Source organism: Nannobrachium achirus, assembly GCF_963921795.1.
Source record: "Nannobrachium achirus genome assembly, chromosome: 5".
Classification (NCBI taxonomy): domain Eukaryota; kingdom Metazoa; phylum Chordata; class Actinopteri; order Myctophiformes; family Myctophidae; genus Nannobrachium; species Nannobrachium achirus.
The window spans coordinates 45,321,782-45,348,085 of record NC_137814.1 but is presented as its reverse complement, the minus strand read 5'-3'; the positions used below and the strand labels follow the sequence as shown (position 1 = coordinate 45,348,085).

Genomic DNA, 26,304 nt, shown 5'->3' with positions numbered 1-26,304 from the left:
TGTCAGTATGAGTTCAGTATCATGGTCAGTATCATGTCAGTATCATGGTCAGTATCATGTCAGTATGAGTTCAGTATCATGGTCAGTATCATGTCAGTATGAGTTCAGTATCATGTCAGTATCAGTTCAGTATCATGGTCAGTCTCACGTTGAGGGATTTTGCCCGTCAATCATCGCCTTTGCTCCGCCCTCCAGGGGGAAAAGAGAGAGGGGCTCGGGGGTGGGGGGAACCTCTAATTAAGGCCAGGAAACCTAAAACAAACACTGAAAACATCTCACAATTCTTTGCATACGCTTGTAGCCAGGTCGGCTGTTTGTTTGACTTCCCAAATCTTGAAAGGTTGTCACAAATCCTCAGAGACAAAACTGTGGACAATTCAGTGTCCAAAATGAACAAACTGACATCAGAATTTGACAGTAGAATTGTGGATGTAAACAAAGTCAAATAGTTTGTTTTGTATCAAACCCTTTCCTTAGTATTGACATAGAACATATATCAGTTAAAAGTTCCCATGCAAAATAAGGAATAATATGGTAATAAAAGACTGTCTTGTTAATAAAGCGTCACTGTCTCTCATTTTTGACAATGTATTTGATATTACCTTTATATTATTTAATAGATTAATGCATGTCATCCCTATATTGCCAGGCAAAAGAGGCAAAGAAGGATTATATTGAGAAGTAGAAATGGTTAAGTTTGTCTGTGGATTATGTTTTTAAAATAAATATTTAACCAAAGAAAAGTATAGGCATCATTACTGATGGTTGTAGATCTGTTATTTTCAACAAGTGACACCGCTGTATGACTAATAAGGAATCAAGCTTCAGTGTATCTGATTAGAATCTCATTTCAAACCACTTAGGAATATAATTCAAATCTGATTATTATATAAATCAGTGGGGAAAAAACTAAATAAAATAAAAAAAAATGTGAAAAAAGCTTAAATACAAGCTCACAGCACGTCTAAATGTGACATGTTGTGTGCTATTTTCACTATATTAGATTGTGCGTCAAGTGTTATCATGGATGTTAGTCTTGGCATTAATGACCAATGTATGTATCATACCTGTCATGAATAGTCCGTTAAGGTTGTGCAGTCTTTGATGCCCCCTAGTGTTGACCCAGTATACTTAACCTTGGCATAAAACTCTTAAGGTTTCACATTTAACAAAATAATAAATGTAGTTAATAAACTCAATTTGAATTCACTGCTGGATACGGGGCTCTGCATGGTGCCCTAAAGGTCACATCTAGGTCACATTGTATTCCCAAAAGAGCAAGCTATTGAATGTATGTACCTTATTATGGTCAAAGCAACAATGAGGTAGCCTCGTAAACCAGTCTCTTCCTGCATGGGAGGAGTCAGTTTACTAGGCTAACAATGAGGTACTAGTGAGAAACATTTATAATCAGAGGTGGAAACTATGTACATTTACTCAAGTACTTTTTACTTTGCTGGAGTATTTCCAGTAATACTTTTACTCCATTTCATCTCAAGAGGCAAATATTGTTTTCCTCTTGTACAATTATTTGAAACGTGTCATTTTGCGACACAATGAGTTTGTGGATCGTCTATTTTAAACCAGTTGAAGTGGTTAGTGTATGTTTTGTAATAATAAAACATACAAAGTTACTAGTAACTATATAGTTTTCAAATAATTGTATTGGAGTAAAAACATTTGCCTGAGATGTAGTGGAGTAGAAGTAAAAGTATTGAAAATTGGAAATACTCCAGAAAAAACAACTCAAAACTACAAACTACAGTAATTGAGTGAATGCACTCACATTCCACCACTGATGAGTTCTTGAAGTATATTTTAACCACTGCTTATAATAGCATTACTGTGTAACTTGATGGAAAAAAATAAAATTGTGTCAGTCCAAAATGTTTTATTTTGTAAAGGGGCAGTCGGAGGAGTTGAGAAACATGGTGCGCTACGAAATGATAATATATTCAAATGTACATGACATTCAAGGGTATTACAGTTATCACTCAAAACGTTTTCCACACAAAATAAGTGTTCTTTCAAACATGTTTTTCCCCCAAATGAAAATTGATAAAAAGTTTCTATAATATTTTCAAAATAAAAAATATGTATCAACACAATATAAACCTTCAGGATGTTGGAAAGAAAAAAAAAAGTTACATGAGTTACGTGCAGAATGACGGTGGATGTTGAATTAATTTCTGGTTTAACAAAAATATTTTGAAAAAAAAACAAAAAAAAAAAAAAACATGGTGAACGATGAATGCATCTTTATGAATCTGATAACAAGTGAATCGTTTTGCCCTCCTTATACTCATGAATTCATATCGGCATTGTTTTTAGTCCTTTTATTCACTATAGTGGAGGTCAATAGGAAATATAAGAAACTGCTATTGTCAATGACTCCGTGGTCTTGGCTAGCCTTTACAAACAGTGCATACGTGTTAACGATGCCTCGTGGAAACGACAGATAAATCACAGAGCGACACTTATTTTACAATGGCCTCACTCTAGTGTATGAAGCTGTGTTGATCTACCTGTGGAAGAGAATAGTAAATAACCCTCCTGTGCATACCTGCGATGCAGATGCATTGATCTTAGTGGAAACTTGGAACAAATTAGCACTTGCACACGTTAGGGTGGTTCTCACGGAGTACTACTAACAGCATAATGATGCACTTAGAAAACAGCTTTTCATCAGTTTAACACAATCAGAATAAGACCACTGTGAAATCAAGTGTTACACCTAAGTTACACTTGTCAGATGCGGAGGACATCAAGACCTGGAATTATTTTATGTTTTAGCTGTTGAAAAAGAGCAGATATACAAGCTCACAGCGCGGCACGAGTGCTAAAAAAAAAAAAATCGTGAACATTTTGTGCAAATCTTTGAATATATCTGTTTAAAAGCGAACATTTGTAACTGAAATTTAGCTTCCGGGGGTCCCTGGAACTAGATATTTTGAGATGGTGGTCCGTGGCCAAATACATATCATTTTGGGAGTCCTTGACATGAAAAAGTTTGAGAACCACTGATTTAGAAGACATTTATACAATCAGGTCAAAAATATTCAAAGACTTTCACAGATTCTCACAAATAAAATAAAATAACACATCTACAAGCTTGCAGCCAGCTTGTATATCTGCTATTTTTCAATAGTTAAAGCATAAAATAATGGTTTAAGTTATGAGTTCCCAGGCCTTAATGGGTTAAAATGTTGAAACGACCTGTACAATTAGTCAAATACATGGTGAATGAAGCTCCTCTGGAAGTGGGTCTCCCGAGAGGCACAGCCGTAGAGAGTGACGTAAAAAGGTCCCAAAGTAGTAGAAACTGCAGTCTTGACATGTGCCATACATTTTTCTTTTTTTAAATGTAGAGGAAAAACACCCTTACACTCATCAATATGATGAGCAGACAAGTCCCAAACCAAAAGCTTTGAAAAGTCTTTTATTTTTGCTATCGAAAAAAAAAAAAAGAAGTAATACTCGAAAACAAAAATAAAACACAAAACGGGAGGGGAGGAGGGACAGAGGGGACAGTAACGACTCCAGATATTTACGCTGAATGCAGAGTAGATGAAAACTGCAACGAGTTGGGGGTGTGACACTCCGGCACAGGGAGGGAGGGAGGGGTTTATTTCCTGGAGCTAGACGACTTCTAAATATCCAAAAAAAGTACTGGTCTTTAGGACCCACATTGGTCAAGGGGGGGTGTCCATCGAGATGCCTACGGTAAAATGCCTCCAATGGCAGCATCTTAGCAGCAGGCCATCGAACAGCGTTTGACGCTATGTGCTTCCTGCCGCTCCTTGCTGGCTCTCTCCTCCCTCTGAATTTCCTGTGGGGAGAAGGCGGCGGTGTTAGCAAAGTTGGTGTTAAAGGACAACTCCGCCCTAAATAACATCTAGGCTCATTTTCCAACTTATATTGATCCAAAAAGACTAATAGACAAAAGGGTCTATTAGGCAGAAATGCCCATGTTGTACAGTTTCCCCAGCAGAACCTAGCAGCCCTCATAGCATAGAGTGGAGTACATAAGCCTATCACTTTTACTATATTTGTTGCGGTCAAAAGTGTGTTTTTTTCTTTTATCAATCTCTCATTAGTTGTCATTCATGCCATGGCTGTCCCACACGAGCCGCAACATCCTGCTAAACAGATGTTATGCCATTATGCGTTTTGCCAAGTCACGCAAAAAACTGTGATTGACCAGTACAGTCACTTTGAAAGGCAGTTGATGCTCACCCCAAAACATGATTTATGAGACTGTGGCGGCTTGTGTGGGACAACCAAGGCATGGATGTGTAATGACAACTAGTAGTAACACATTCATGAAAAATAAATCACTTTTGATCACAACAAATAGCGTAAAAGGCTTATAGGCTCCACTCTAATCTATGAGGCTATGGGTTATGCTGGGGAAACAGGGGCATTTCTGCCTAATTGACAGCATGGACAGTAATTTGGGATAAATATAAGTAGGAAAATTAGCCTAGATGTTATTTAGGGTGGAGTTGTCCTTTAACATATAATTCTCAGGCCTGACTAACGTACTTTCAAAAGAACACAAGGGCTGAAGCTTTTACTGTTGAAGGAGCACTGTTTCAGATCTAGAGTTCCTAGCCTACAAACCAAGCAGACAAAATCTAATCGTATTAAAGCTGTACTGTGGAAGCTGCTCAACTAGTGGTCAGTAGCGGTATTGCTTTTTTCGGCCGGGGTCCGCGGACCACCGCGGCCGTCGCGAGCACCTCCGCCTCGCTGATACGATTCCGTAGAGCCGTCTCTCCTTCACCAATGTAAACACAGTTGCTGAGGGAAGCTACTTCCTTTAGAGACAGCAAGACTCGCTGTGATTGGCCGGTGGTGTATGATCGGCGCTGTGATTGGCCGGTAGTGTATCATGTGGGAGATGACATCATTTTGCCGGGAAATTCTCCCCCCCCTCACAACTCATAGAAAACATATGAAGAGAAGGCTTCAGAAGCTGAAAATAACAGAGTGGGGGTTCTAAAACTTTAGCGATTTAACAGTTAGTTCAATTTTAAGATTTGTTTTATAAAAAAAGTTACATGGTATAACTTTAAACCAGAAGAAATTCTAAGGCTCATTATCTCAGCCCCATCTACTCTACATTTGTATACATTGAAGTATATAGCATAGTATATAAATGTGTGGGGAATTAAGCCTTGTGAACATGCATCACAAATTACCCTCTCTGTTAACTCAACCTCTGCCAAAGAAATACCCCTTTGTACCCCTTCCCTGCCATGCCCGAGGAACCCTAAGATTTAATAAGCTTTAATTAAAAAAAATGTTTTTATCGAGAAGGAACTAAAATAGGCCGGAACTAATGCTCCGTGATCGGTTTCTACACAGACACATTATTGAGCGGACCAGTTAACATTGAGACCGTGAACCGGAAGCTGATGGTCCGTCGTCTATTTTGGCCCGTTGGCTTTCTGTGTAAACACGGCAGCTTACAGACGGAGAACTTATGGATCAATTGAAAAAAAAAAAAAAAAGGATTTGAGAAGCTGATGGAATACGCAAACACACCATGCATAGCAGTGTTCGATCACGCACGATGGGAACTGGATTAGCGGCCGCTTTAACAGGTAGGAGAAGCCAGCAGTGAAAGACATAGCTCCTCTGCCGTTAACTACGAATGAGTTAAACTACAGATGGGCAAGATTTTACAATAGAATATTATCTTGATATAAGATTAGATATCGTCTTGAATTTAAGTAATTGTAATAGTATCACTTGTGATATATCTTAAAGACTAACTTCTGAATATTAAACTGGTATATTAGAATATACACTGGGGTATAAAACAGAACAGACTAGCCCCACTTTAACCCCAGGTAAAACCCTGGTTTAGTTCGGCCAGGGATCTCAAACACCGGTTTAACCCATTTAGAACGGGTACACATTTTGTGTATCATTATTTTATGCTTTAACTATTGAAAAATAGCAGATATACAAGCTCACAATTTTTGAAAAGTCGTGGACATTAGAATTTTTACCCGATTCTATAAGTGTCTTTTGAATCCTTCTAATTCTAGGCCTAAATGGGTTAATTCTTGGCAGACCTGACCATTGGCTGTATGTCCCTCCGCCTACTATCTCTCCTTGAATCCAGTCTCTATATTGTACCCATCAAAATAAATGCACAGAAGGCCACCCCAAAATAAAATAAGCCAGCCCTACGGTCAACACACAGCCTCAGCTGAACCTCTTGCAAAGCCAGCTGCACAAATCTAGCATGGCATCAACAAACAGAGCAAGCAGCAGTGAACACAGCCAAAATCTGATTTCAGAACATAACATAAACCTCTCATAATAATAGCCTCTTAATGAAGCGTATGGGTTGCAACCAGAATGGAAGATTAAGCAGCCAAATCCTCACAAATGTTCTTCTACTCTACCAGGCATATATTGGCAGGTAACCACCAAACATAATTTGGGAGATTCTGTCAAATTCTATGAATATCAGGTTGGCTGAAATGATTCGAATATAAATTAAATAAAAAGGTTTCACACACACCCTCTTTCACCCAGTGCCAATGCCTAAAAAAAACTGTAATCCTGGGCGCTGCTCTCCCTCTGCCAACCTGGGGAGAGCAACAGACTGAGTTCGTGCTTCCTTCAATGCACGAGGAGGCCAAGCCGCTTCTGTTCACCTGACAGGGCGGGGGAGGTTCCCCCGGTAGGACGTAGCACGTGGAAGGAACACCTCATTCCATCCAGTTCCTTTGCCTTCCATCAGGCACCCCGGCTGACCAGGGGGAGGCAGTATAGACCAGGATTACTAAATGTTTTTTGTGAGGGTACCTACCCTAGGCCTAGGAGACACGGAACATGCCAACTCCGCACAGAAAGGCCCATCAGTGCCCAAGGGTATGGGCACTGATGGGCATGTAATTTGGATTTTTATTTTATTTATATATTTTTATAGGTGTTTTGTCTACCTTTGTTTTTCTTAGATTACTATTTCTATGCATTTGATGTATTGACCTTGCTATTGTAAATCGCTCTGGATTAACTCATTCACTGCCAGAGTAAATACATAAATAATCCAGCTCCTGCCAGCAAAATCAGCGTTTTCCATTTAGTCCAGGGGAGGTTTTTCCGCAAAAAAGAATACTTTTTATAAAAAAAGTTTATAAAAGTTGATCGGCAGGGAACCCCCTAGTTAAATTGTTGATCAGGCAGTTGACCGGCAGGGAGTGTGTTAAGAGCGTCTGCTAAATGCCTAAATTGTAAATTGAACTCGGGACCGACAGCGCTCTCCCACTTTCTCCCTCACATACACACAGGTGGACTGACCTGTAGCTGGATTAGAGGCTGAGGCTGTGTTGGCCACCTCGTCCTCGTCACTGTCCTCCTCGTTGGACTGGGGCACCTCCGCCTCCAGGATGGCTGCTGCCGGAGGCTCCGTCTCCTGCTCCGCCCGGCTCTTCAGGGCCAGGATGCGGTGGTGCAGCGCCGCCGCCAGCTGCCCTGTGTCTTTAGAGCTGGCCTGAGAGGACACAGCCATGGCCAGTTCAGTGAAACGTGTACACCAACACCAAGTGGTTCCCAAACTTTAAGAGATCAGAAGTTTGCCACTAGTTTTTACAAACTAGTGAGAATAGCAGATCTACAGGCGAGATAGTAGATCAGCTATTTTTGTTGCTACTTCTTAATTATTATGTCCAGAAGTGTCCTGCTCAGCAAAGACCTTGTGGAGTCCAATGGTGGAATAAGTAGTCATGTTACTTACATAAAAGTATCACTACTGCAATATAGAAAATGCACTTGAGTAAAAGTATTTAGGTGTTGGCATCAAAATGTACTTAGAAAGTGCCAAAAGTAAAGGTACAAAATGTTTGAAAATAGCAGATCACAATGCGTCGCGAGCTTGTAGATAATGGCCAAGGGTATAAAATAGGGCTTAAGTGGTTGATGTATATTTTATAATATTATAATTTAATCTGCAAAGTAACTAGTAACTAAAGTTCTCAAATAAATGTAGTGGAGTAAAAGTACAATATTTGGATCTGAAATGTAGTGGAGTAGAAGTAAGATTATTGGAAATTGCTCTTTTTTTAGTGGAGTAGAAGTAAGATTATTGGAAATTGGACATACTGTATACCTCAAGTACCTAAAGTACAAATACCTCAAAATTGTACTTAACTCTAAAATACCTGGAACGCGCCGGAGTCGCGTTAGATTTTAACCACTTTAACCATTATAGTATGCTTTAACTTTAGAAAAATAGCAGATATACAAGCTCACAGTGCGGCACCGAGTGCCGCGCTGCGAGCTTGTAGATCTGCTATTTTTGAAAAAACGTGAAAATGTGTGCAAGTCTTTGAATACCATTGACCCGATCTTTGACCCGACTTCTAAATCCTTCCTCTAAATCAGTAGTTCTCAAACTTTTTCATGTCAAGGACCCCCAACATTACAGGTATTTAGCCACGGACCCCCATCTCAAAATATGTTGTTCCAGGGACCCCCCCAGAAGCAGAGATTTGAGTTACAAAAGTCTGCTTTGAAAAATATATAAAAAAAATGATTTATGAGACTGTGGCGGCTTGTGTGGGACAACCAAGGCATGGATGTGTAATTTGCACACATTTTCACAATTTTTCAAAAATAGCAGATCTACAAGCTCGCAGCGCGGCACTCGGTGCCGCGCTGTGAGCTTGTATATCTGCTATTTTTCACTGGTTAAAGCATTCAATAATTCAAATGTACTTAGTTACTTTACACCATAACATACCGATATTAGGAAGACCTTGACGCCCTGGTCCTCTGTGTCCATGGCAGTGATGCGTACACTCTTGTCACTGGCTTTGTCCACCTGCATCTGAGACCACAGCTTGGTGTTGAGGATTAACCGCAGGCTGCCCTGGGTCCTCATGACTGGAGACACACACACACAGCTATTCATCAGGATACTGAAATACCGTATTGGACCGAATATAGGACGATATTTTATTCTAATAAACATATTCTCAAAATAGAGAGTCGTCCTATAATTGGGGCTTAGACTTTTCACCGGGGAGATACGTTATGTATCTTTCAGGACCTTTCCCTGCTCTCCTCACAGCCCCCGCGAGCTACTGCAGTCATGTAGTGTACCATAATTACCGTACACTACATGATTGATGCGCAGCGAACGTTGGACCTCGGCACATTTCACCTCCCGTTTGGCAAAGTCGGATGGCTTTAGCATTGGACTTACCGGGCCGCGTGCGTGTGCGTTGTTCTCGCGAACATCGGCGTGGATGACGGGCGCATATGTGATCTTTAGCGTGGAGGTTTAATCCCAACAGCAACTGAAGCTATGCAAGCTAACGCTGGCTGCAGCCAATGGTTCCTGTTTACTTTACAATGAACCGTCGCATCTGAATGATGAAACGGGCCGCAAAGCTTGATGGGAAATGTAGTGTTTTTATTGTGCTTTTCGTTTTCACAGTCTGAATTGTGAATGTTGTTTTTGAATAGAAGTTGACTTTGATGGTTAATGCAATACAATACAGCATAATGTTATCTCTGTATGAGCTTTTCTATAATCATTTTACAATAATAACGTTTTTCTTTATAAATAATATAATATAATATAATATACCTGTAATATATTTTGTCTTCAACATATTTTTTTCCCAAAATGATAATTGAAAAATAGGGGTCGTCTTATAATCAGAGTCGTACTATATTCGGGCCAATACGGTACATTTTGTTCCATTTTTCCATAAATTCCAAATAGTTTTTTTTTACCAGACTAAATGTGTTAAAAGTTTGTGTATAAGGTAGGGCATTCACCAAATATTCGAATATTCGAATATAAAAGTCACTATTCAACGTTGTTCACCGAAGTCGCTTATTTTAATTTTTCTATTGTTTTCTCTTTAAAAAATATATAGTTTATAAAGCTTGGCTAGATAGGAAGTCATAAGAATAAGTTGTCAGTGCCCCTGGTGGATGAATTTGTTAATGCTCTATACCAGGGGTTCTCAAACCTTTTTAGGCCGTGACCCCCAAAATAAACATATTTGAACTGGGGACCCCCACCCTGACAAGCACTTGGAATTGTAGGTATTACATTTAATGTGACTCGGTTCCGCAGATAAATATTGTGAAAATAGCCGATCTACATGCTCACAACGCCTCGCAACGGCTATTTTCACAATGTTCACATCTTGCTTACTTAATATTTGACAGTTTGGCCAGTCCAGTCGAATATTCGACTATTCGAATACTTTGAGGTCGAATAATTCTAAGATTTGTTTTGGGGCTTTTTTAGGCCTTTATTGGATAGTACAGTAGACTGACAGGAAACAGGGAGAGAGATGGGGAGAGACATGCGGCAAAGGTCGTCCGGATCGGGAATCGAACCGGCGACGCCGCCAGGCATCAAGGCCTATATGGTATGCGCTTAGACCAGTAGGCCACTGGGCGCCCCGAGGTCGAATAATTCTAATACTAAAAATCACTATTCGTGAATGCCCCAGTATAAGGCACACTTAGGCTTGAGGGGGACTCACACCGGCTGCGGACGGCACGCGTCAAACCAGCCGCCCCTATTATTTTCAATGAACATACCCACACCGGCAGCGTCAGATCTGGTCTGGGCCTCAAGCGGATACAGAAGCCGCGCATGCAAATTAGCAGATAGGGAAAGCGGGCTCTAGGCCGGATCACACTGGTCAATTTGGAACAAAAGCCATGCCTTGCACCGTGTGGAGTGCAAAGCATGGCTAGTGCCACATGCATGGTGGTACCAAGGTTACTGACAAAAGCAAAACACTGCCAGGCGACCATCACTGCGGGAAATATAATCCTCATGAGAGGCCTACTGTAACATCACCGCCCAGAGAAGCTTATTGAATCACAATAAACACAGGCCAAATGACTCTACAAGCAGTCACTTTGTGTGACAAGAGTAAAAAAAAAACTTTACCACTTTTCAACCAATATTCATATAATTGGTCCTCATGTTCATTATAAAATAGCACAATTACTTTCGAATCGGTCTATGTCTCTTAGGAGGGCTGTGTGCAGTTCAGAAACCTGTCTAAACGTGACAGCATCGTTAGGCATGATTTTTTAACACAATATTTAGATTTGTTATCGTGAGAACAATGGCTTCCATGAAAGCATGGTTACTTTCCAGGAATAGAAAGCCTGCAGTTTCTATTAGCTTGGATTCTCCATCAATGATGTCACTGGTAGACGGGTTTCTGAACTGTCCACAGCCCTCGTATGAGACACGGAGAAAGTAGGATTTTTTTAAATGTGGTGAAGTCATCCTTTAATATTCTGCTGCGTTATTACCTAGACGGGACTGTAGCGTGCCGTTGTCTGTGGATGCCATGTCATTGAGCCTCAGTAGACCTCGACCCCTCTCTATCCACGACTGAGCCAGCTTCTCAAACACAAATAACTTGCACTGTATCTAAGGAAACAAAGAGGGCAAACAAACCAGATATCTCAAAGCTGCTTTCACTTCAAACGTATTAACTCTTGTGTCGACAAGGACCACCGAATCACACACCTGTAAAACATTGCTTTCCGATTCCTCTCCCGTTTTCACATCGACTTTCTCTAAGATGCACTTCTTGGCTGTTGCTTTGGTGTACGCTGCTGCAGACTCCTCCAAAGACTCTGTCACACTGTTCACTATGTATGAAAAAGAAAAAAGAATAATAGGAAATCTTTACTTGGCCACATAGGGAAGTTGTTCATCTAAGCCTTATCCGAGCAAACATTTACTAGCGCACACTCTCAGATTTTTCATTTTTACTTTTATGACTTTTATTTGCACAGAGATTTGTGGTATTAGTTGTATTTATGACTACATTGTCTGAGGGTGTTTACCCTTCTCTGGGGTGGCTTCCTGTGAGGAGGACTCTGACGCAATAGCAGACGACACATCTTTATTTTCCTCACTTGATGACTCACCCTTGGGGGGACTCTGAAAGAAGACAAGGCAACATACCGCATTTGGAACTCATGCTATCGTTATGGGGCTTGGCAGTGTGGTACAAGGAAACTGTCAAAAACAGCAGCAGAAGAAAAATAAAACGGAACTACTCACGAGAACTCGTTCAGACATGTTCTGTCCAAAGACAAATTTCGCTCCGGTATCCGTATTGTTTGTGGGATTTTTTGAACTGCGAGGGCAGAGGTGACAAACATGTCAATACAAATCAACTGGCGACACTTTGCCAAACTAGACACTTCATAATTGTGTTGGTTGTTTTCTGTTTGTTTTTTGAAACTGGAAGGGCATGAATAACTTACAAGCTGCAATCCATTACATTCTTTGTGCATATGTTACGAGTAAGTTAATACAATAAAACTAACAACTGCGGTGGTTGGAGGTGATCTCCTACTGCTCTTCTATTGAGACTTTTAGATCCTGTGCTCAGGTAGGACCACTACTGGTTGACAAGAGGTGAAACTCAAATGGAAATACCTCTCCTCCACAAATGTGCTTTCCATTACATGCAGCTCAACAGTTTAAATGTGAGCGCTTGCACAGGAGACCCAGGCTCAAATCTCAGGTAGGACATGAAAGTTACAGATTGAAACTTTAATGTAATGGAATTGATATCAAATCAAAACGGTTGAAAGGTCGCAGTCCTCCAAACCGGACACATTACCTGGGGGTGGAGATGTATTGTAAGAAGTAATTGGTGCCTTCTGACTCCGGCGCTATACCATCCTTCAACTTGTCTTCTGTACTGTTCTCTTCCAACTACATCGAGGAAAGCCATGTTAATGGAAGCACTTGATGGAGGCAGTGTGAACCTCACTATGACCATGGGAATAATCACAAAACTAAACGTAATAAATTAATTTATACATTTAAAGAAAACAGGACTGACAAAGATGTCACAACAGGGAGAGAAAAGCAAAATGTGAGAAAACCTTTGCTCTGTCTTTGATATTCTGACCGAATACAAAACTGGACGCTACATCAGACTCCATTTCCCCTCCGCTCCCATCTTTGTTGCCACTTGCTCCATCTTCCTGTTTTTCGTGTTTCTGCAAGCAGACAGACGCACATCATGGTCACTTCATTGTAGCCAAATGAGTACTTTCCATCTCACCCGCACTTTATTTATTTAATCATCTTAATGTTGTTATTCTTCACCGCGTTTTTATTCCTCAGCTTTAATTAAATGTATAAATAAACTGTTGCAGCTGAGAGCATGGAATCGAACGGTCTGTGCGCCTCACCAGTGATTTGGCCACGCTGGCCGAGTGCTCCGTGTTGTTCAGAAAGAGGGACCCAGTCCCAGTCCCATGTGCTCCGTCTGATGACTTCTTCATTCCGTTGGTCCCACAGCTGGAGTCTATGGGAGTGGGGGGAGGGAGAGGGAGGGCCGACTTCACAATTATACTGGGTAGTGACTGCACTACTTTTCTGTGGCATTTCAAATAAGATGTACTCTGTAGTGACTGCACTACTTTTCTGTTTTCCATTTCAAATAAGATGTGGTTATTTCAATGTATTTCAATTGGCTTTTATCAATCTATTTTGCGATTAGGTCGAAGTGTTCTCAATTTCCTCTGATTTGAGTGTTGTAAAAAATAATAATAATAATAATAAAAAAAAAAAAAAAATATATATATATATATATATATATATATATATATATATATATATATATATATATATACACATTACTACTTGTTATCACTGTGCAGATAATATCTATCAGATAAACCACCAAACTCACTCACTCACTCACACACTCACGCTCTAACGCTCACGCTTATCTACGTTTATCTATTCACTCGCTTCAGCAACTGATCCCAAAGTTCACATGGTATTGGCCATTAGCATTATACCAACGGTGACGGAGCCCGAATTTCATTTCTCCCAAATAAAAGCTGTTTATTAGCGTTTTCTTAGCCTGTTGTCAGGGTTACGGTCCGTTCCTCCAGGCCATGGGATCTGTAGCCCCACACACACCCCTCTCTCTCACAGTTAGGAATGTGCATTCTCTCTCTCTCTCTCTCTCTCTCGCTTTTACCAGGCACGTTTGATGTGTGTCTCATCTTCCAACGGGTATGAAAAAACTATGTGGAGCAAGCGCATTCATACTTCTATTCACCATCATAAATATACACTCCTCCATGAGCTGCTCCTTACATTATGATGCTCATAATGTACGCACGCACCAGCTACAGTAACTTTCCCCACAACCCACACTCTGCACATATTTTGGAGCACATATCTTCGAACGGGTAAGGTCTAGTTAATTTAACTAAAGACAGATAGCCAGGCAGGCACATCAGACAAGACGATGTTCATTGGTGCAAATAGACATGTTGTAGCTTTTATTAAAATAAGATAAGGTTTTTGCTTACTTGACTCTGCGTGGGTCTTGGACGGAGGTGGCTGCAGCACGGCCGGGCGGAGAACGCTGCGCTGCTGCTCCTTGGGCTTCTGACTCGGGACCCCTGAAATACAAAGTGTAACCATGTTTGGTTCTGAGGGTGGCGTATTTATTCTAGATTAACATTTGACATGTCGGAGCACAAGCACTACTTCTTGTTGCTTGTCCGAGATGGGACAAATACACTTTGAATTGGATTTGAAGGTCTTGATGTACTTGAGGGTTGCATAATATGGTATAGGCTTTTCTACTCAATCGGCTGGTTTAAAGTGGCTTTTAATGATAGAATTAACAACAACTTCTAAAAGGTTAGACTTAACTTCCAAAAGGTGCCTCTTATTGACCAATCTAACTTCAACTCTGCATGTGATTGGTGCACTTAAAGACCTGTCCTTTTCCTCTTACTTTTAGCTCAGTGTGAGCCGAGGTTACTCCATTATTTATCCTTGGTATGTCCACTCAATAGATTTACTTTAAAGGAGTAGTTCACCCCCAAAATGACTTTTTTTTTCCTATTGATTAGTCACGCCATGGAGAGTAGAGTTCAATAATATTTTTAGTTTTTTGTCGCATTCCTAAGACAAAAATGTGATAACAATAAATGTACCCCCATCCGAAATCAATGGGGGTAAATGTAATCGAATCACATTTTTGTCTTAGGAATGTGACAAAAACCAAAAGATATTATTGAACTCTACTCTCCATGGCATGAGTAATCAATGAAGGGTGAACTACTCCTTTAATTCTAATATTCTGGTGGGAGATTTGGGTCTCCATCCAGAATCCATGGGTATACATTTATTATAATCAAATTATTGGCTTAGGAATAAAAAAAGTCATTTTGGAGGTGAACTACTTTGGAGGTGCTAAATGTTAAGAAGGTCCAACTCATATGATTGGTAGCGGCTCGATTGCATCCTGCCTGGGTTTCATTCATTTGGGTCATTCAATGCATGGCAACCACCACACAGAGTTGTTGAGGCCATATCGTTCGATTAACACATGGGCTGCCATTTCTTTTTTAAATTCTATGTGCTGTAGAGCGCCGCCGTTCACTTACGCTTTATTTTGAAGAGTCCTGGAAGCCACGTGCGTGTGCAAGATGTGTAATCTGACGATTTCAAAATGGACATCAGTTGGTTTACATTCGGTCGCGAAACTAAAATCCTAACCGCGGCCGACTGTCACGGCCCAAAATCGCTATTAAACAGAGCGGCTCTCGGCCTTCTTGGCGTTTTGGAAGTAGATTCTGAGATAAAGCCGTTTCTTTGCATCAGCAATTAACCGGAGCCTATGGAGAATAGACGCTCCATGATGCTGGCAGCCGAGTTGCATGGTGGGATATGTAGTTTTCGCTCATCAGCCGCTACAGCGCCACTTGTTTAGCTGGTAACCATGGCAACAGTTAACCCATCAGTGGACGAGATAACGGGGAGCTGGCTCACGACCCCCCCCCCCCCCCCCCCCCCTTATCTCGTTCCTGGACGTGTTTGGCTCCATGAGTAACTATGACTGTGGCTCAAGAAGGAAGATGTTGTTGAACTTTGCTTGCAAGACTGCACAATTATTCTCACATGATCAATCACGCAGATTTTCAAGACCATGAAATGTGCTTAAATTCCTGGCAGGAAATTTCCTTTCATTGTGTACATTACCAACGCTAACTAATTTGCTTGGCTAAAAACATATCTTCCCTTTTAATATATGCAGTTCAGTCTGTTTTTACTTAGCTACTTTTCCATCAAGTGTATGTGTGGGTATTTGTGGTGAGGTTTGTCATTATTGGGTTGTTTTATAGCATACTTTAGTGTTTGCCTGAGCTTCTAAACAGTGAATCATGCAATGACTTGGTGAGTCTTCGTAATGTACGTACGTATTGTGCCTACCCCTAATGCGGTATCAATATGAATCCAATACTGTTCAGCCCTAATGTACATTTTAAATTCAAAACAACCCAATGTGGAGCCATATTAACCCATTTAGGCCTAAAATTATTGAATGCTTTAACCAGTGAAAAATAGCAGATATACAAGCTCACAGCACGGCACCGAGTGCCACGCTGCGAGCTTGTAGATCTGCTATTTTTGAAAAAGTCGTGAAAATGTGTGCAAATCTTTGAATATATGTAGCGAACGTTTGTAACTCAAATTTTGCCTCTGGGTGGTCCCTGGAACTAGATATTTTGAGATGGGGGTCCGTGGCCAAATAAATATCATTTTGGGGGTCCTTCACATGAAAAGGTTTGAGAACCACTGACATAGTAGTCTCTCAAGAACAGACTAACTGAGCTCCAGTTAAGTGAAAAGGACCTTTTCTTTGACGATGGCTGGCCAGATTGCTGACATAGAAACTTAGGTTTTTCAAAAAATCTTAGAAGGATTCAAAAGACACTTAAAGAATCGGGTCAAAATTCTAATTTTCACGATTTTTCAAAAATAGCAGATCTACAAGCTCGCAGCGCGGCACTCGGTGCCGCGCTGTGAGCTTGTATATCTGCTATTTTTCAATAGTTAAAGCATAAAATAATGAAACACAAAATGTGTACCCGTTCTGAATGGGTTAAAGAACAGAAGGTCAGACCAGAGGTACTTTGCTCAATCGGAGACCAGCTGTAAGCACGTGCAGAAAACAAATTAAGCTCACAAATCCTCCCAGGAGAAACTTTGTGAAGAATCTACTTGTTAAACAGATAAATGTAATATAACTTCATCACCCACCTGAACTGGGTGCCTGTCCATGTATGAGAGTTGGTGGTTTTAAACGGAAACCCACAGGCTTCTCCTCTGGTGAGATGAAATGAAAAGACATAGCAGAAATTTAAAAGAAGAAAAAGAAGAAAAGAAAATCTTTGCCACTGGGAGCTTCATGGGCACCTTGGAAAAGAAAAAAGGTTGCCCGGCTCCCTTTGCCTTTCCATCTTTACGAACACAAGACAAGAAACCCAGAGGTGTGATTTGGTCTTCATTCTGTGCCACAGTATGGTGGCCTCGAGGGCCTCCATCATAGACTACATCCTACATCAGTGGCTTTATTAGGTTCTGCCCAAGCATTATTATAGGAGCTAGCTAAATGCGCTGTAAAACGCATGCACGCACCGTCCATTGCCATAGACCAATATAAGAATACTCCTTTGAGTCTGAATTTCCCCAGGGGGATCAATAAAGGTCTCACCTTATCATATTGAACAGTACAGATCAGAGTTTGAGGCAGCTTTGACTATAATACTGTACATCAATGTACATCAAGTCCATGTGTTAACTGATAAAAAACAGAAAAGCATGAATCAAACCCTATCAAGTTCCAGGGGTTTATTGTCAGCGAGGGTCACCAATCCTAAAAATGTGCACACACATGACATTGCAAGCTGCTACAGGTTTAGTTTGGCAACATAGATCATTTTTCAAGCACACCTTAAGTTACCATTCTAACAGATGTGTGGCTAACACCTTTCTCCTTCTCTCAGTTCTCACATCCATCTCTCCCCATATTTTTCCTTTATTTTCTTGGCACTCTCTGAGCACTCCTCAGAAACGAGACCGAGCCTCTGACCTGAGTATCAACCTAACTACCCTGCTCTAACCACCCACTGTACCCGAGAAACCTTCAACTTAAATCACTCATCCCATCATCCGACTGATTCAACTCCTCGTCCAGACCTTGACCCCCTGATCAATACCTTCATCCTTGACCCCGGTTTTACCCCTTCGGCCAAATTCCTCCCCTCATCCTTGACACCTCATTCATCCCTTCCTCAATGCGGTTTCCAGTAAATATAGTTATTCGTTAGTTGTGATCCTTGTTAGTTAAATTCCATTGACTGCCTAGAAAAAAGGCAACTTTCATGGCTGCCTGCCGCGATAAAATATGATTTTCGTAATTTTTTTATGTGATGCAGCAATCGTGCCGCGTTTGTGAGAGGATCTAGACCGAGAAAAGAGGGTTTGTCCCCGGATTGATCCGGATCGTGTTTCCGACACAGACAGGAAGCAATTTTAGGCACTTCGGCACCTTTTTTCTGTGATTATTTTAAAAATATGATTGTTAATGAATAACTCTGGAAACTCGGGCCTGGCAGTCAGAGACATCGGGAAAAACTCGGGAAAGCTTGGCAATCAATTAAATAACATATGGTGTGGCAAACAAGACGTTCACATTACACTGGCTCTCAAAAGGCACGACTGCTAACAGCAGAGGCTGGTTAAAGGAAGCAGAATGAGTGGCGGTCTGAGATGGCTCACCTGGCTCAGAGTCAGAGTTCCCAGTCGGAGACTGGCAGAAACTTGAGGGCATGAACACATTGTTCTTGGGAACTGCAAAAGAGAGGACAGGCGTGATGCTCTGCATACAAATCAATGTCTAGATTGCAAACAGTAAAAAGGAGAATGGCTTGCTTGCTGCTTTGCCCTTTACCAGAATGGGAGGGTGGGAACTGCTGTGTTAACGACGATGTTCTCTCCCTTTTCATCGGGGGGCAGTAGCTTCCCTCGTCTTTGTCTGAATCTGGGGAGAAGCAAAACACACACAGATGCTCCAAATGACCCCAGCAGATGATTCATACTGACGTTTGTAAAAGCTATCATAAAAGGACAGTCTTCTTCATTTGGACATTAGATTTACCTTCTCCATCCTCTGCACTCGATCCCTCTGCCGACCGCTGTAACAGGAGGCCACATATGGCAGGTTATTCATCACAAATAAGAGTATAAATGGTCTTAATGAAATGTTGATCAAATAGGGAAGAGACTCAGCATACAAAAGAAAAATAGAACTGTCCCATACTGAGAATGAATTTAGCTTAGTTTCTTCTGTGCAACATCAGTTTCAACAGATTTGGATGTTTCGGTTTAAGGCTTGTTCACTGTATTCCACATAGAAAGATTAACCTCGCTACCAAACCAAAACAATATTTTAAAATAAATTGGGGGGGGGGGGGGGGGATGAAGTGGTGCTAACACACAGAATAGATCCACATTTGAACAACTCAGGAAGCCTTACCTTCTGTAGTTTATCTTTTTGGAAAACAAACACAGGAGGGGCTATGGCAGGCTTGTCTGTTAAGAGAAAATGTAAGCTAGTTATACAGATTACAAATAAAAGACAAAGAATTATACTGCAATCAAGTCTGACAAGGTCCACTTTATTTCTGGAACATAAATAGCCCAGGCTATACCCCAGTAACATCTTGGCCTGGTTTTCCCATCAAAAATAGTTAAAGGTTGACTGCTGAAGCATTCACAAGGACTGTGTAGTTTAAGGCAACACTCGCTAGCATAATTGTCTTGGATGTTGCAAAAGAATTGTGCATATTCATTCAGGACATGACAGCAGAATAGATGCCTCAGATAGATACCATATCGGATCAAAATATCATGACCTATATAATCTTATCATGTAAAAGGTCATCTTAAAGCTATACTGTGTAAGTTGCTCAACTAGTGGTCAGTAGCGTTATAGCAAACCGCGGTCGCGTCTGCTTTTTTCCTATCCATAGAGGTCTTTCGTGTCCCTCTACGAGCCTCGGTTGGGGAGATACATGCTAGACTCCTAGCCCATTGTAAACACTGCAGTGTATTTCCTGAAGAGCTCGGCAGTGTATGATCTGGGCTTTGATTGGCCGGTAGGGAGACACGTGTACAGAATGTGCCCCGGTCACGGCCACCAGGGCTCAGTAGAACACATATAAAGAAAAGGCTTTGGGAGCTGAAATGAACAGAGTGGGTGTTCTAAAACTTTAGAGATTTAATAATTAGGACAATTTTAAGATTTGTTTTATTAAAAAAGTTACATAGTATAGCTTTAAATAATACCATTAGTATTTTCAAACTGTCTTTGAAATAATATTTTCATATGGGGATCTGTGGCCAAATCCACATCAATCTGTGAGTCCTTGACAAGAAAAGGTTTGAGAACCACTGCAATATTACAGTTTCTGCAGCAGATCAAACACATTTGTGGGTTTACTGTGCCACTTCTCGTGTGCAGCTGGCTATAATTAGGAGCCTGTGACACCACACTGCTTAGATAGCATCATGAATGATATCTAACAGATTAGTGCCAAACTGAATTCAATCCAAAGGGGAAAGGCAACCTGACATGTTACTGTGGTGAAACAAATAGTGAATAGAAAGGGATACTCAGTGGACTAGGGCTGCAACATGTAATCAAACTCATCAATTTAATAAATGATAGATAGATATATAAAAGCTTTGTGTGCAAGGGGAGATGAATAAAATAAATACAATCCATCATATGTTGAAAATGTCTTTAAATACACTGGCATTAATAGACCATGAAGTCCAATAGGGCTAGTTTAGAGCTTCTCAAACATTTTAATTTCACCGATCCCATGTGTGTACAAATACAACCATTAGGGTCCATTAGAATGTGCAACTCGGTTTTGGGAGGCCAGTAGCAAGGAACTAATCTAAAGCCATTTGAAGACGTAATCATAAAGTTTGGTCTGCCACATAATCACTTTTTGCAATACCTACAATTGAGACACCTTTTGGTGAGGACATTTAAATGTGCATTTACATTTTCAATGAATCAAAAGCATAATCAATAGAATAATCTATAAGAAAATAATCGATAGTTGCAGTCCTACACTGGAGCGCAAATCTCAGCGAGAAGGCACACACCCTATGTGTAGTGCATACATTGTTATCTTTATGCCCATCGTGTACGAAAAGGCACAGGGCTGGGGAGAAAGGCTAGCTCTGGTCCAGAGTGTTTGGCGAGTTCTCTCCTACACTCTGCCAGGCTCGGTGCCATTCCCATAGACAGAAACCTCTATTACATTGCAAGGTCTCCTTGCAGTAAAAATAAAGAAAACAATATCGCTACTCACTAAATAAAGGCAGTTTAACAATGCTGAAAGACTATTCTCCTTGGTAGGACACATCTCAGAGCCCCACCTTTTGTATAAAATCCGCTTTTTGGGCAGAAAATAAAACATGTGTGCCAGTCAGAAATGATTTGATTTACTCAAAAGCGCCCTCCGCAGCTCTGGTCAATAGGAGCAAATCTTTATTTTTACTACAGTTGACCTTATGGGAGAGGTTTCTGTCTATTGGGAATCGCACCACACCTGCCAGAGGTGAGCGTTAAAAACAGGGGCATAGAAGGGGCGCCCGCTGGCCTGGTGGTCAAAAACGAATCTTTAAAAAAAAAAGAAAAAATTAACAGGGGCATAGTTCCGCCGTTTTAAAATGATTCCAATATGGAACTAAAACTTCCTATGATTGGCCGCTAGTTGTGCCGTTTTCCTCCCCGGCCAATCGCAAAAAGAATTAGCCAGTAGCTATGCCCCTCCCCTAAAAGCTTTTGTCCAATGCTAGCTTAGCAACCTGCAGCTTGCCAAGGCTGTTGCCAAGGCAAACCTTGGCAAGCAGGAAGTTATTCTAAGCTAGCATTGGACAAAAGCTTTTTGGGAGGGGCATAGCTACTGGCTAATTGTTCTCCACTGGACCCCATTCATTTTCCCCTTTCGTTTTCTAACCTTAATTAACATTTTCATAAATACTTTATGGTTCCTATCACTAGTTAAAAATTGCCTTTCAATCACGATGATATGCGTTTTGTGAAAATAAGGTCCCATTTATGTTAAAATTGATGATAAAGTTGCGGGGGGCGTGGCCAACTAAACTGATACCAGCCAGCTGTGTTCTTCTTCGTGTGCTGTATTTCGGGAGGCTCCGACCACATTCTCCCATGTATCTCTGCGGTTGCACGTGACCGTTGGCAGCCAATAGCCTCCTCTGGTCGCATTTCAATCTATGATGGCGACACCCATGCCAGGCAAGGACCCAAAATACTTCAGTTGCGCTGCATAGAAACCAATGGCTTCGCACTGTCCATATATTTTACGGTCTATATGGTTAGATCTTGCCAATGCTCGACAGAGCTAGGGAAAGGCTATGTATGACAAAGAATGCTGAATGTTAATACCTTTACATTTGTACACGGTCAGACTAGGAACAAAAATCAGGGCATGAATCTAAGCAGCCACCATGTCGGTCCAACTTGACATTAAAAATAATGTAGTTAAAGCAGGCAGCCAAAGCACAACAACCAGCTTATCAGTTGTTTCTGTATTGCATGTTTCTTATCTGTGGATGGATCATAGTTAAATCGCTTTTGGCTCTGCGACACATGCATGCTTTTTGGCATCCTTTTTAGACAGGCCCTCCCACAGATTTAGGACGCCATTTATAGTCAATCCGGATGGATTATCAAAAATCTGTATGAGACATTTAGAGAGCTTGTGTAGCAATTATTGTGTAGCAATTATGTGGCATTTTGCAAGAGGAGAAAAGGGGGAAATTGTTCAGTCTACGACCTGCAACAAAACAATCAATCCCTGGCCTACTGGCACTGTGAACAAGAAATTTGCTGATTAGCCTCGAACACAGGGGTGAAAACAATATCTCGGGCCTTCAGGTCTGGCGGAGATAATTCTGCAAGGACAACTTCTGTAACATTTTGCCATAAATCAGCCAAGAAAGAAAGGAACCAATAAAGCGAATAAGATAGATATAACTCCACATAACGGTAATCACAATAGACTGCTCAAGAGATGCCACCAGTGATCACTTTTACATTTAACAATATTCAAAACCAGACCAGTACGAAATATGAACTGTAATGGGGGTGGTACTGGATAAATAGCTTGCAAAACACCAAACGTGCTACATCAGGGGTCTTCAACAGGGGGTCCGCGAACCCTAGGGGGTCCGCGGAGGTACTGCAGGGGGTCCTCGAAAATTATTGCAAAAAAAAAAAAAAAAAAAAAAAAAAAAAAAAAAAAAAGATTTCAAAAAATGTTTTTCACATTTATGTTAAAAATAAATCATGATTCTATCCATTTTGAATAGCTTGAATACATGATTACTATGTAATTGACAGATTGTTGATATTATTGACATTGGTTCTCAGTTAATAAGTAGTATGTTTAGAAATGGTAGTGGTACGGCCCACCCTGGCCATGCTCGCTGTAACTTGTACATGTTTAAAATAAAAAATATGTAGTAGCCCCCCCCCCCCCCTACGAGGTGGTAGGGGGTCCCTGCTCCGTCTCCCCATCAGTTTGGGGGTCCCTGGCCTGAAAACGTTGAAGACCCCTGTGCTACATAAATATGAGCACATAATTCGGCCCAGCACTGATACTTTGCATGAGAACTTCAACTACTGTCAACAACACTAGAGGAGCAGCTACTGCGATCAACATAATGACACTAGTATTTGGCGTTGCATTAACGCCAAATTTGTCATGCCATAATAAAAGCAACGGTTTGTTGTCTGACTGAGATAAGCCTATTTCAAGAGGCTAACCCCATGGCTACCGTAGCTACACCCATCAAGTGCCAGCTCTGATGGAGCAAGATTGCACTGCATACACGTGAACCCGGGGAGATATGATATTTATTTACCAATACTGGCGCAAACCTTCAAGGCTGAACCAGATTACTAAATTATAACAGAAATCAATGGCAAAAAAAAACAAGGAATGTGCGACCCATATCACTCAAGAATAGGGTGTATCCTCACTGCATGCATGCACCATGTAGTCATCCAGATGTATGTACAGTACAGCCTTACAGCCAAGTAACCCAAATAACCCGCGTGACGTTCGTTTACATTAACTAACGTTACAAACATGTTTGCCATCTGATCCGTTCCAGTACATAGCCGCCACCCCCATCGGCTGTCCCGTCTCCTGTGGTAGCTTGCCTGGCTAAAGTTAGCTTGCCTTGCTGGCCCATGAGTCATCTCGTATAATCTCATATGACAAGCAATGCAACGACCAAGCTTCTCGGAGCTCATAGCGGAATTGTTGCCCAACAAGCAATACGACACTAGTGCATCATCATAATAAAAAGGAAACGCCATCTGATGATGGTTCTTCAGCGATTAGACAGAGTCGTCGCCTCTGCTTTGGCTTACATTATTCCATCTACCCGCCTGAAATGCAACTGCAGGAACCCCCTCATATTTGACAAGTTTTCAACATTCACGAATTGATTTGACCCTCCGGGAGACAACATTAACCAGCCTAGCCTGCCCCACAAATCACCAGATCAGTCACTTATTCTATAAATAACCCGGTGCATGCATGGTGCCAGGAGTTAGTTGGCCAGCTAGCGGCGTCCTAACGGCACGCAATTTCATTCCAGGTATTAGCCGAAGCCCTAGTGTAAGCTAACGTTTGTGTTGCCTTTCAAGCGCAACAGAGCCTCAAATAAAACAATAGGTCCAAGCCGGTTAATAACCACAAAGATGCGTAGCTGCCGTTTCATTCACTGCCAGTGATATTGTCCTACACGTTTCGTGTATAAACGCCGTAGCCTTTGTTTTGTTTTCTCACACCGCCACTACTCACCTTCGTTTGCCAAGTCCGCCATTTTACTTCTACGCTCACACCCACAACCCACCGCGCAAAGAACACAAGTAGCAAAGCACTCATCCCACTGTAGGCTACACTCCAGTACAAGCCATTCCTGTTTAAAAGTTATTTTTATTTAATTTTATATTTTGTTATTTTATTGCAATGTAATCTAGATGTAATAGATCTGGATGTACACTTTTTTAATTGCCGTATTACTTTTTTTTTTATTGTAGCCTATTATAGTGCCTTCTAGGCCAAGATTCAGGAACGATGCCTGTTGGGAACGATACCACCATACCCATTGGCGTCTGGAAAACATGCCCAGGGGCCATATGATGCCCCTCCGCCTCCGCCTATGCAATAGCCTACCCGTTGTCCCCGTCATGGCGTTTATTGCAACCGTAGGTGTCATGTCACATCGTTGTGACATCACATTGTGACATCACATTCTGTCCTCGTCCCGTATGCCCATTTATGGAGATATCTGATGTCATCAACATTAAGCCCATGGCTTAATGCCCATATATGGATATATTGTGTGAGTCTCATGTGGTCTATTTAGACTCTATAACATAAGACATCTATGATGTCAGACGTCAGTCATTTCCATATTTTGTCCACATTTTGTCCAATTAAACAGCCAACAACTCGAATCACACTTTTTTTCTTTTTGAGCGGTACAAACCGCTCAAAAACTCCTATAAGTGGCTGTGCGTGTGTCCGTAGCCTTTTTCCTCAGCGTTTTGCTATAGTAAAATGTGTGTGCGTAGCATCATGTTTGTCTAGTGATGTCATATGTCGTATGTCTGTAGCCTTTTTCCTCAACGTTTTCCGTGGCTGTGCGTGTGTCCGTAGCCTTTTTCCTCAGCGTTTTGCTATAGTAAAATGTGTGTGCGTAGCATCATGTTTGTCTAGTGATGTCATATGTCGTATGTCGGTAGCCTTTTTCCTCAGCGTTTTGCCATAGTAAAATGTGTGTACGTAGCATCATGTTTGTCTAGTGATGTCATATGTCGTGTGTCTGTATCCTTTTTCCTCAGCGTTTTGCCATATAGCAAAACGTGTGTGTGTAGCACGTAAACCGCTCCATAGAGTGGCTGTGCGTGTGTCTGTAGCCTTTTTCCTCAGCGTTTTGTCATAGCAAAATGTGTGTGCGTAGCATCATGTTTGTCTAGTGATGTCATATGTCGTATGTCTGTAGCCTTTTGAGCGGTGGTCACACCGTCTCCATAGCGTGGCCGTGTGTGTAGGTATGTTTGTATGTGGGTGGGTGGGTCTGTATGTAGCCTCAAGCCTGTGGTTGCGACCGTCAGGGAGCAGTTTACTATGAAAACCTCCACCGGCCGTCCGTCCGTCCGTCCGTCCGTCGGTCGGTCGGTCGGTCGGTCACACGTCACACGTCACACCTTTGCCCTGCTCATATCTCCGCATCAGTATATAGGGCTTGTTTGTTTATTGTATGACATCACGCCACATCATCAGCTGTGGACTCTGTGATGTCATCGTATCGCATCAGTATAT

At 41.4% G+C, this 26,304-nt stretch overlaps 1 protein-coding gene across 3 annotated transcripts; it reads right to left on the bottom strand.

Moving 5' to 3' along the window:
* Positions 1-1,910: 1,910 nt before the first annotated feature.
* Positions 1,911-24,829, bottom strand: ranbp3b (RAN binding protein 3b). 3 transcript variants are annotated; one of them, XM_080726033.1, is made up of 17 exons: positions 24,778-24,829; positions 19,395-19,450; positions 19,017-19,053; positions 18,810-18,899; positions 18,638-18,709; positions 17,117-17,182; positions 14,371-14,463; positions 13,234-13,349; positions 12,922-13,038; positions 12,654-12,748; positions 12,086-12,161; positions 11,866-11,962; positions 11,543-11,667; positions 11,323-11,443; positions 8,765-8,907; positions 7,324-7,516; positions 1,911-3,829 (listed from the first exon to the last, which is right to left on the bottom strand). In XM_080726033.1, the coding sequence occupies exons 1-17, from the start codon at positions 24,797-24,799 to the stop codon at positions 3,780-3,782; spliced, it is 1,569 nt and encodes a 522-aa protein (XP_080582159.1). In that variant the 5' UTR covers positions 24,800-24,829; the 3' UTR covers positions 1,911-3,779. The 3 variants fall into 3 exon arrangements, with proteins under 3 accessions (XP_080582159.1, XP_080582158.1, XP_080582157.1); XM_080726032.1 differs by lacking the exon at positions 24,778-24,829 and adding an exon at positions 23,946-23,978; XM_080726031.1 differs by lacking the exon at positions 24,778-24,829 and having other exon boundaries at positions 19,395-19,698.
* Between the last annotated feature and the right edge of the window lie 1,475 nt (positions 24,830-26,304).

Coding starts and splice junctions, on each gene's coding strand:
- ranbp3b (XM_080726031.1), bottom strand. CDS start 19,580: ATGTTACTGGGGTATAGCCTGGGCTATTTATGTTCCAGAAATAAAGTG. Junction 17,183..18,637: donor GAACTCTGACTCTGAGCCAG/GTGAGCCATCTC, acceptor TCATCTCACCAG/AGGAGAAGCCTGTGGGTTTC. Junction 13,350..14,370: donor CAAGACCCACGCAGAGTCAA/GTAAGCAAAAAC, acceptor CCACTCCCATAG/ACTCCAGCTGTGGGACCAAC.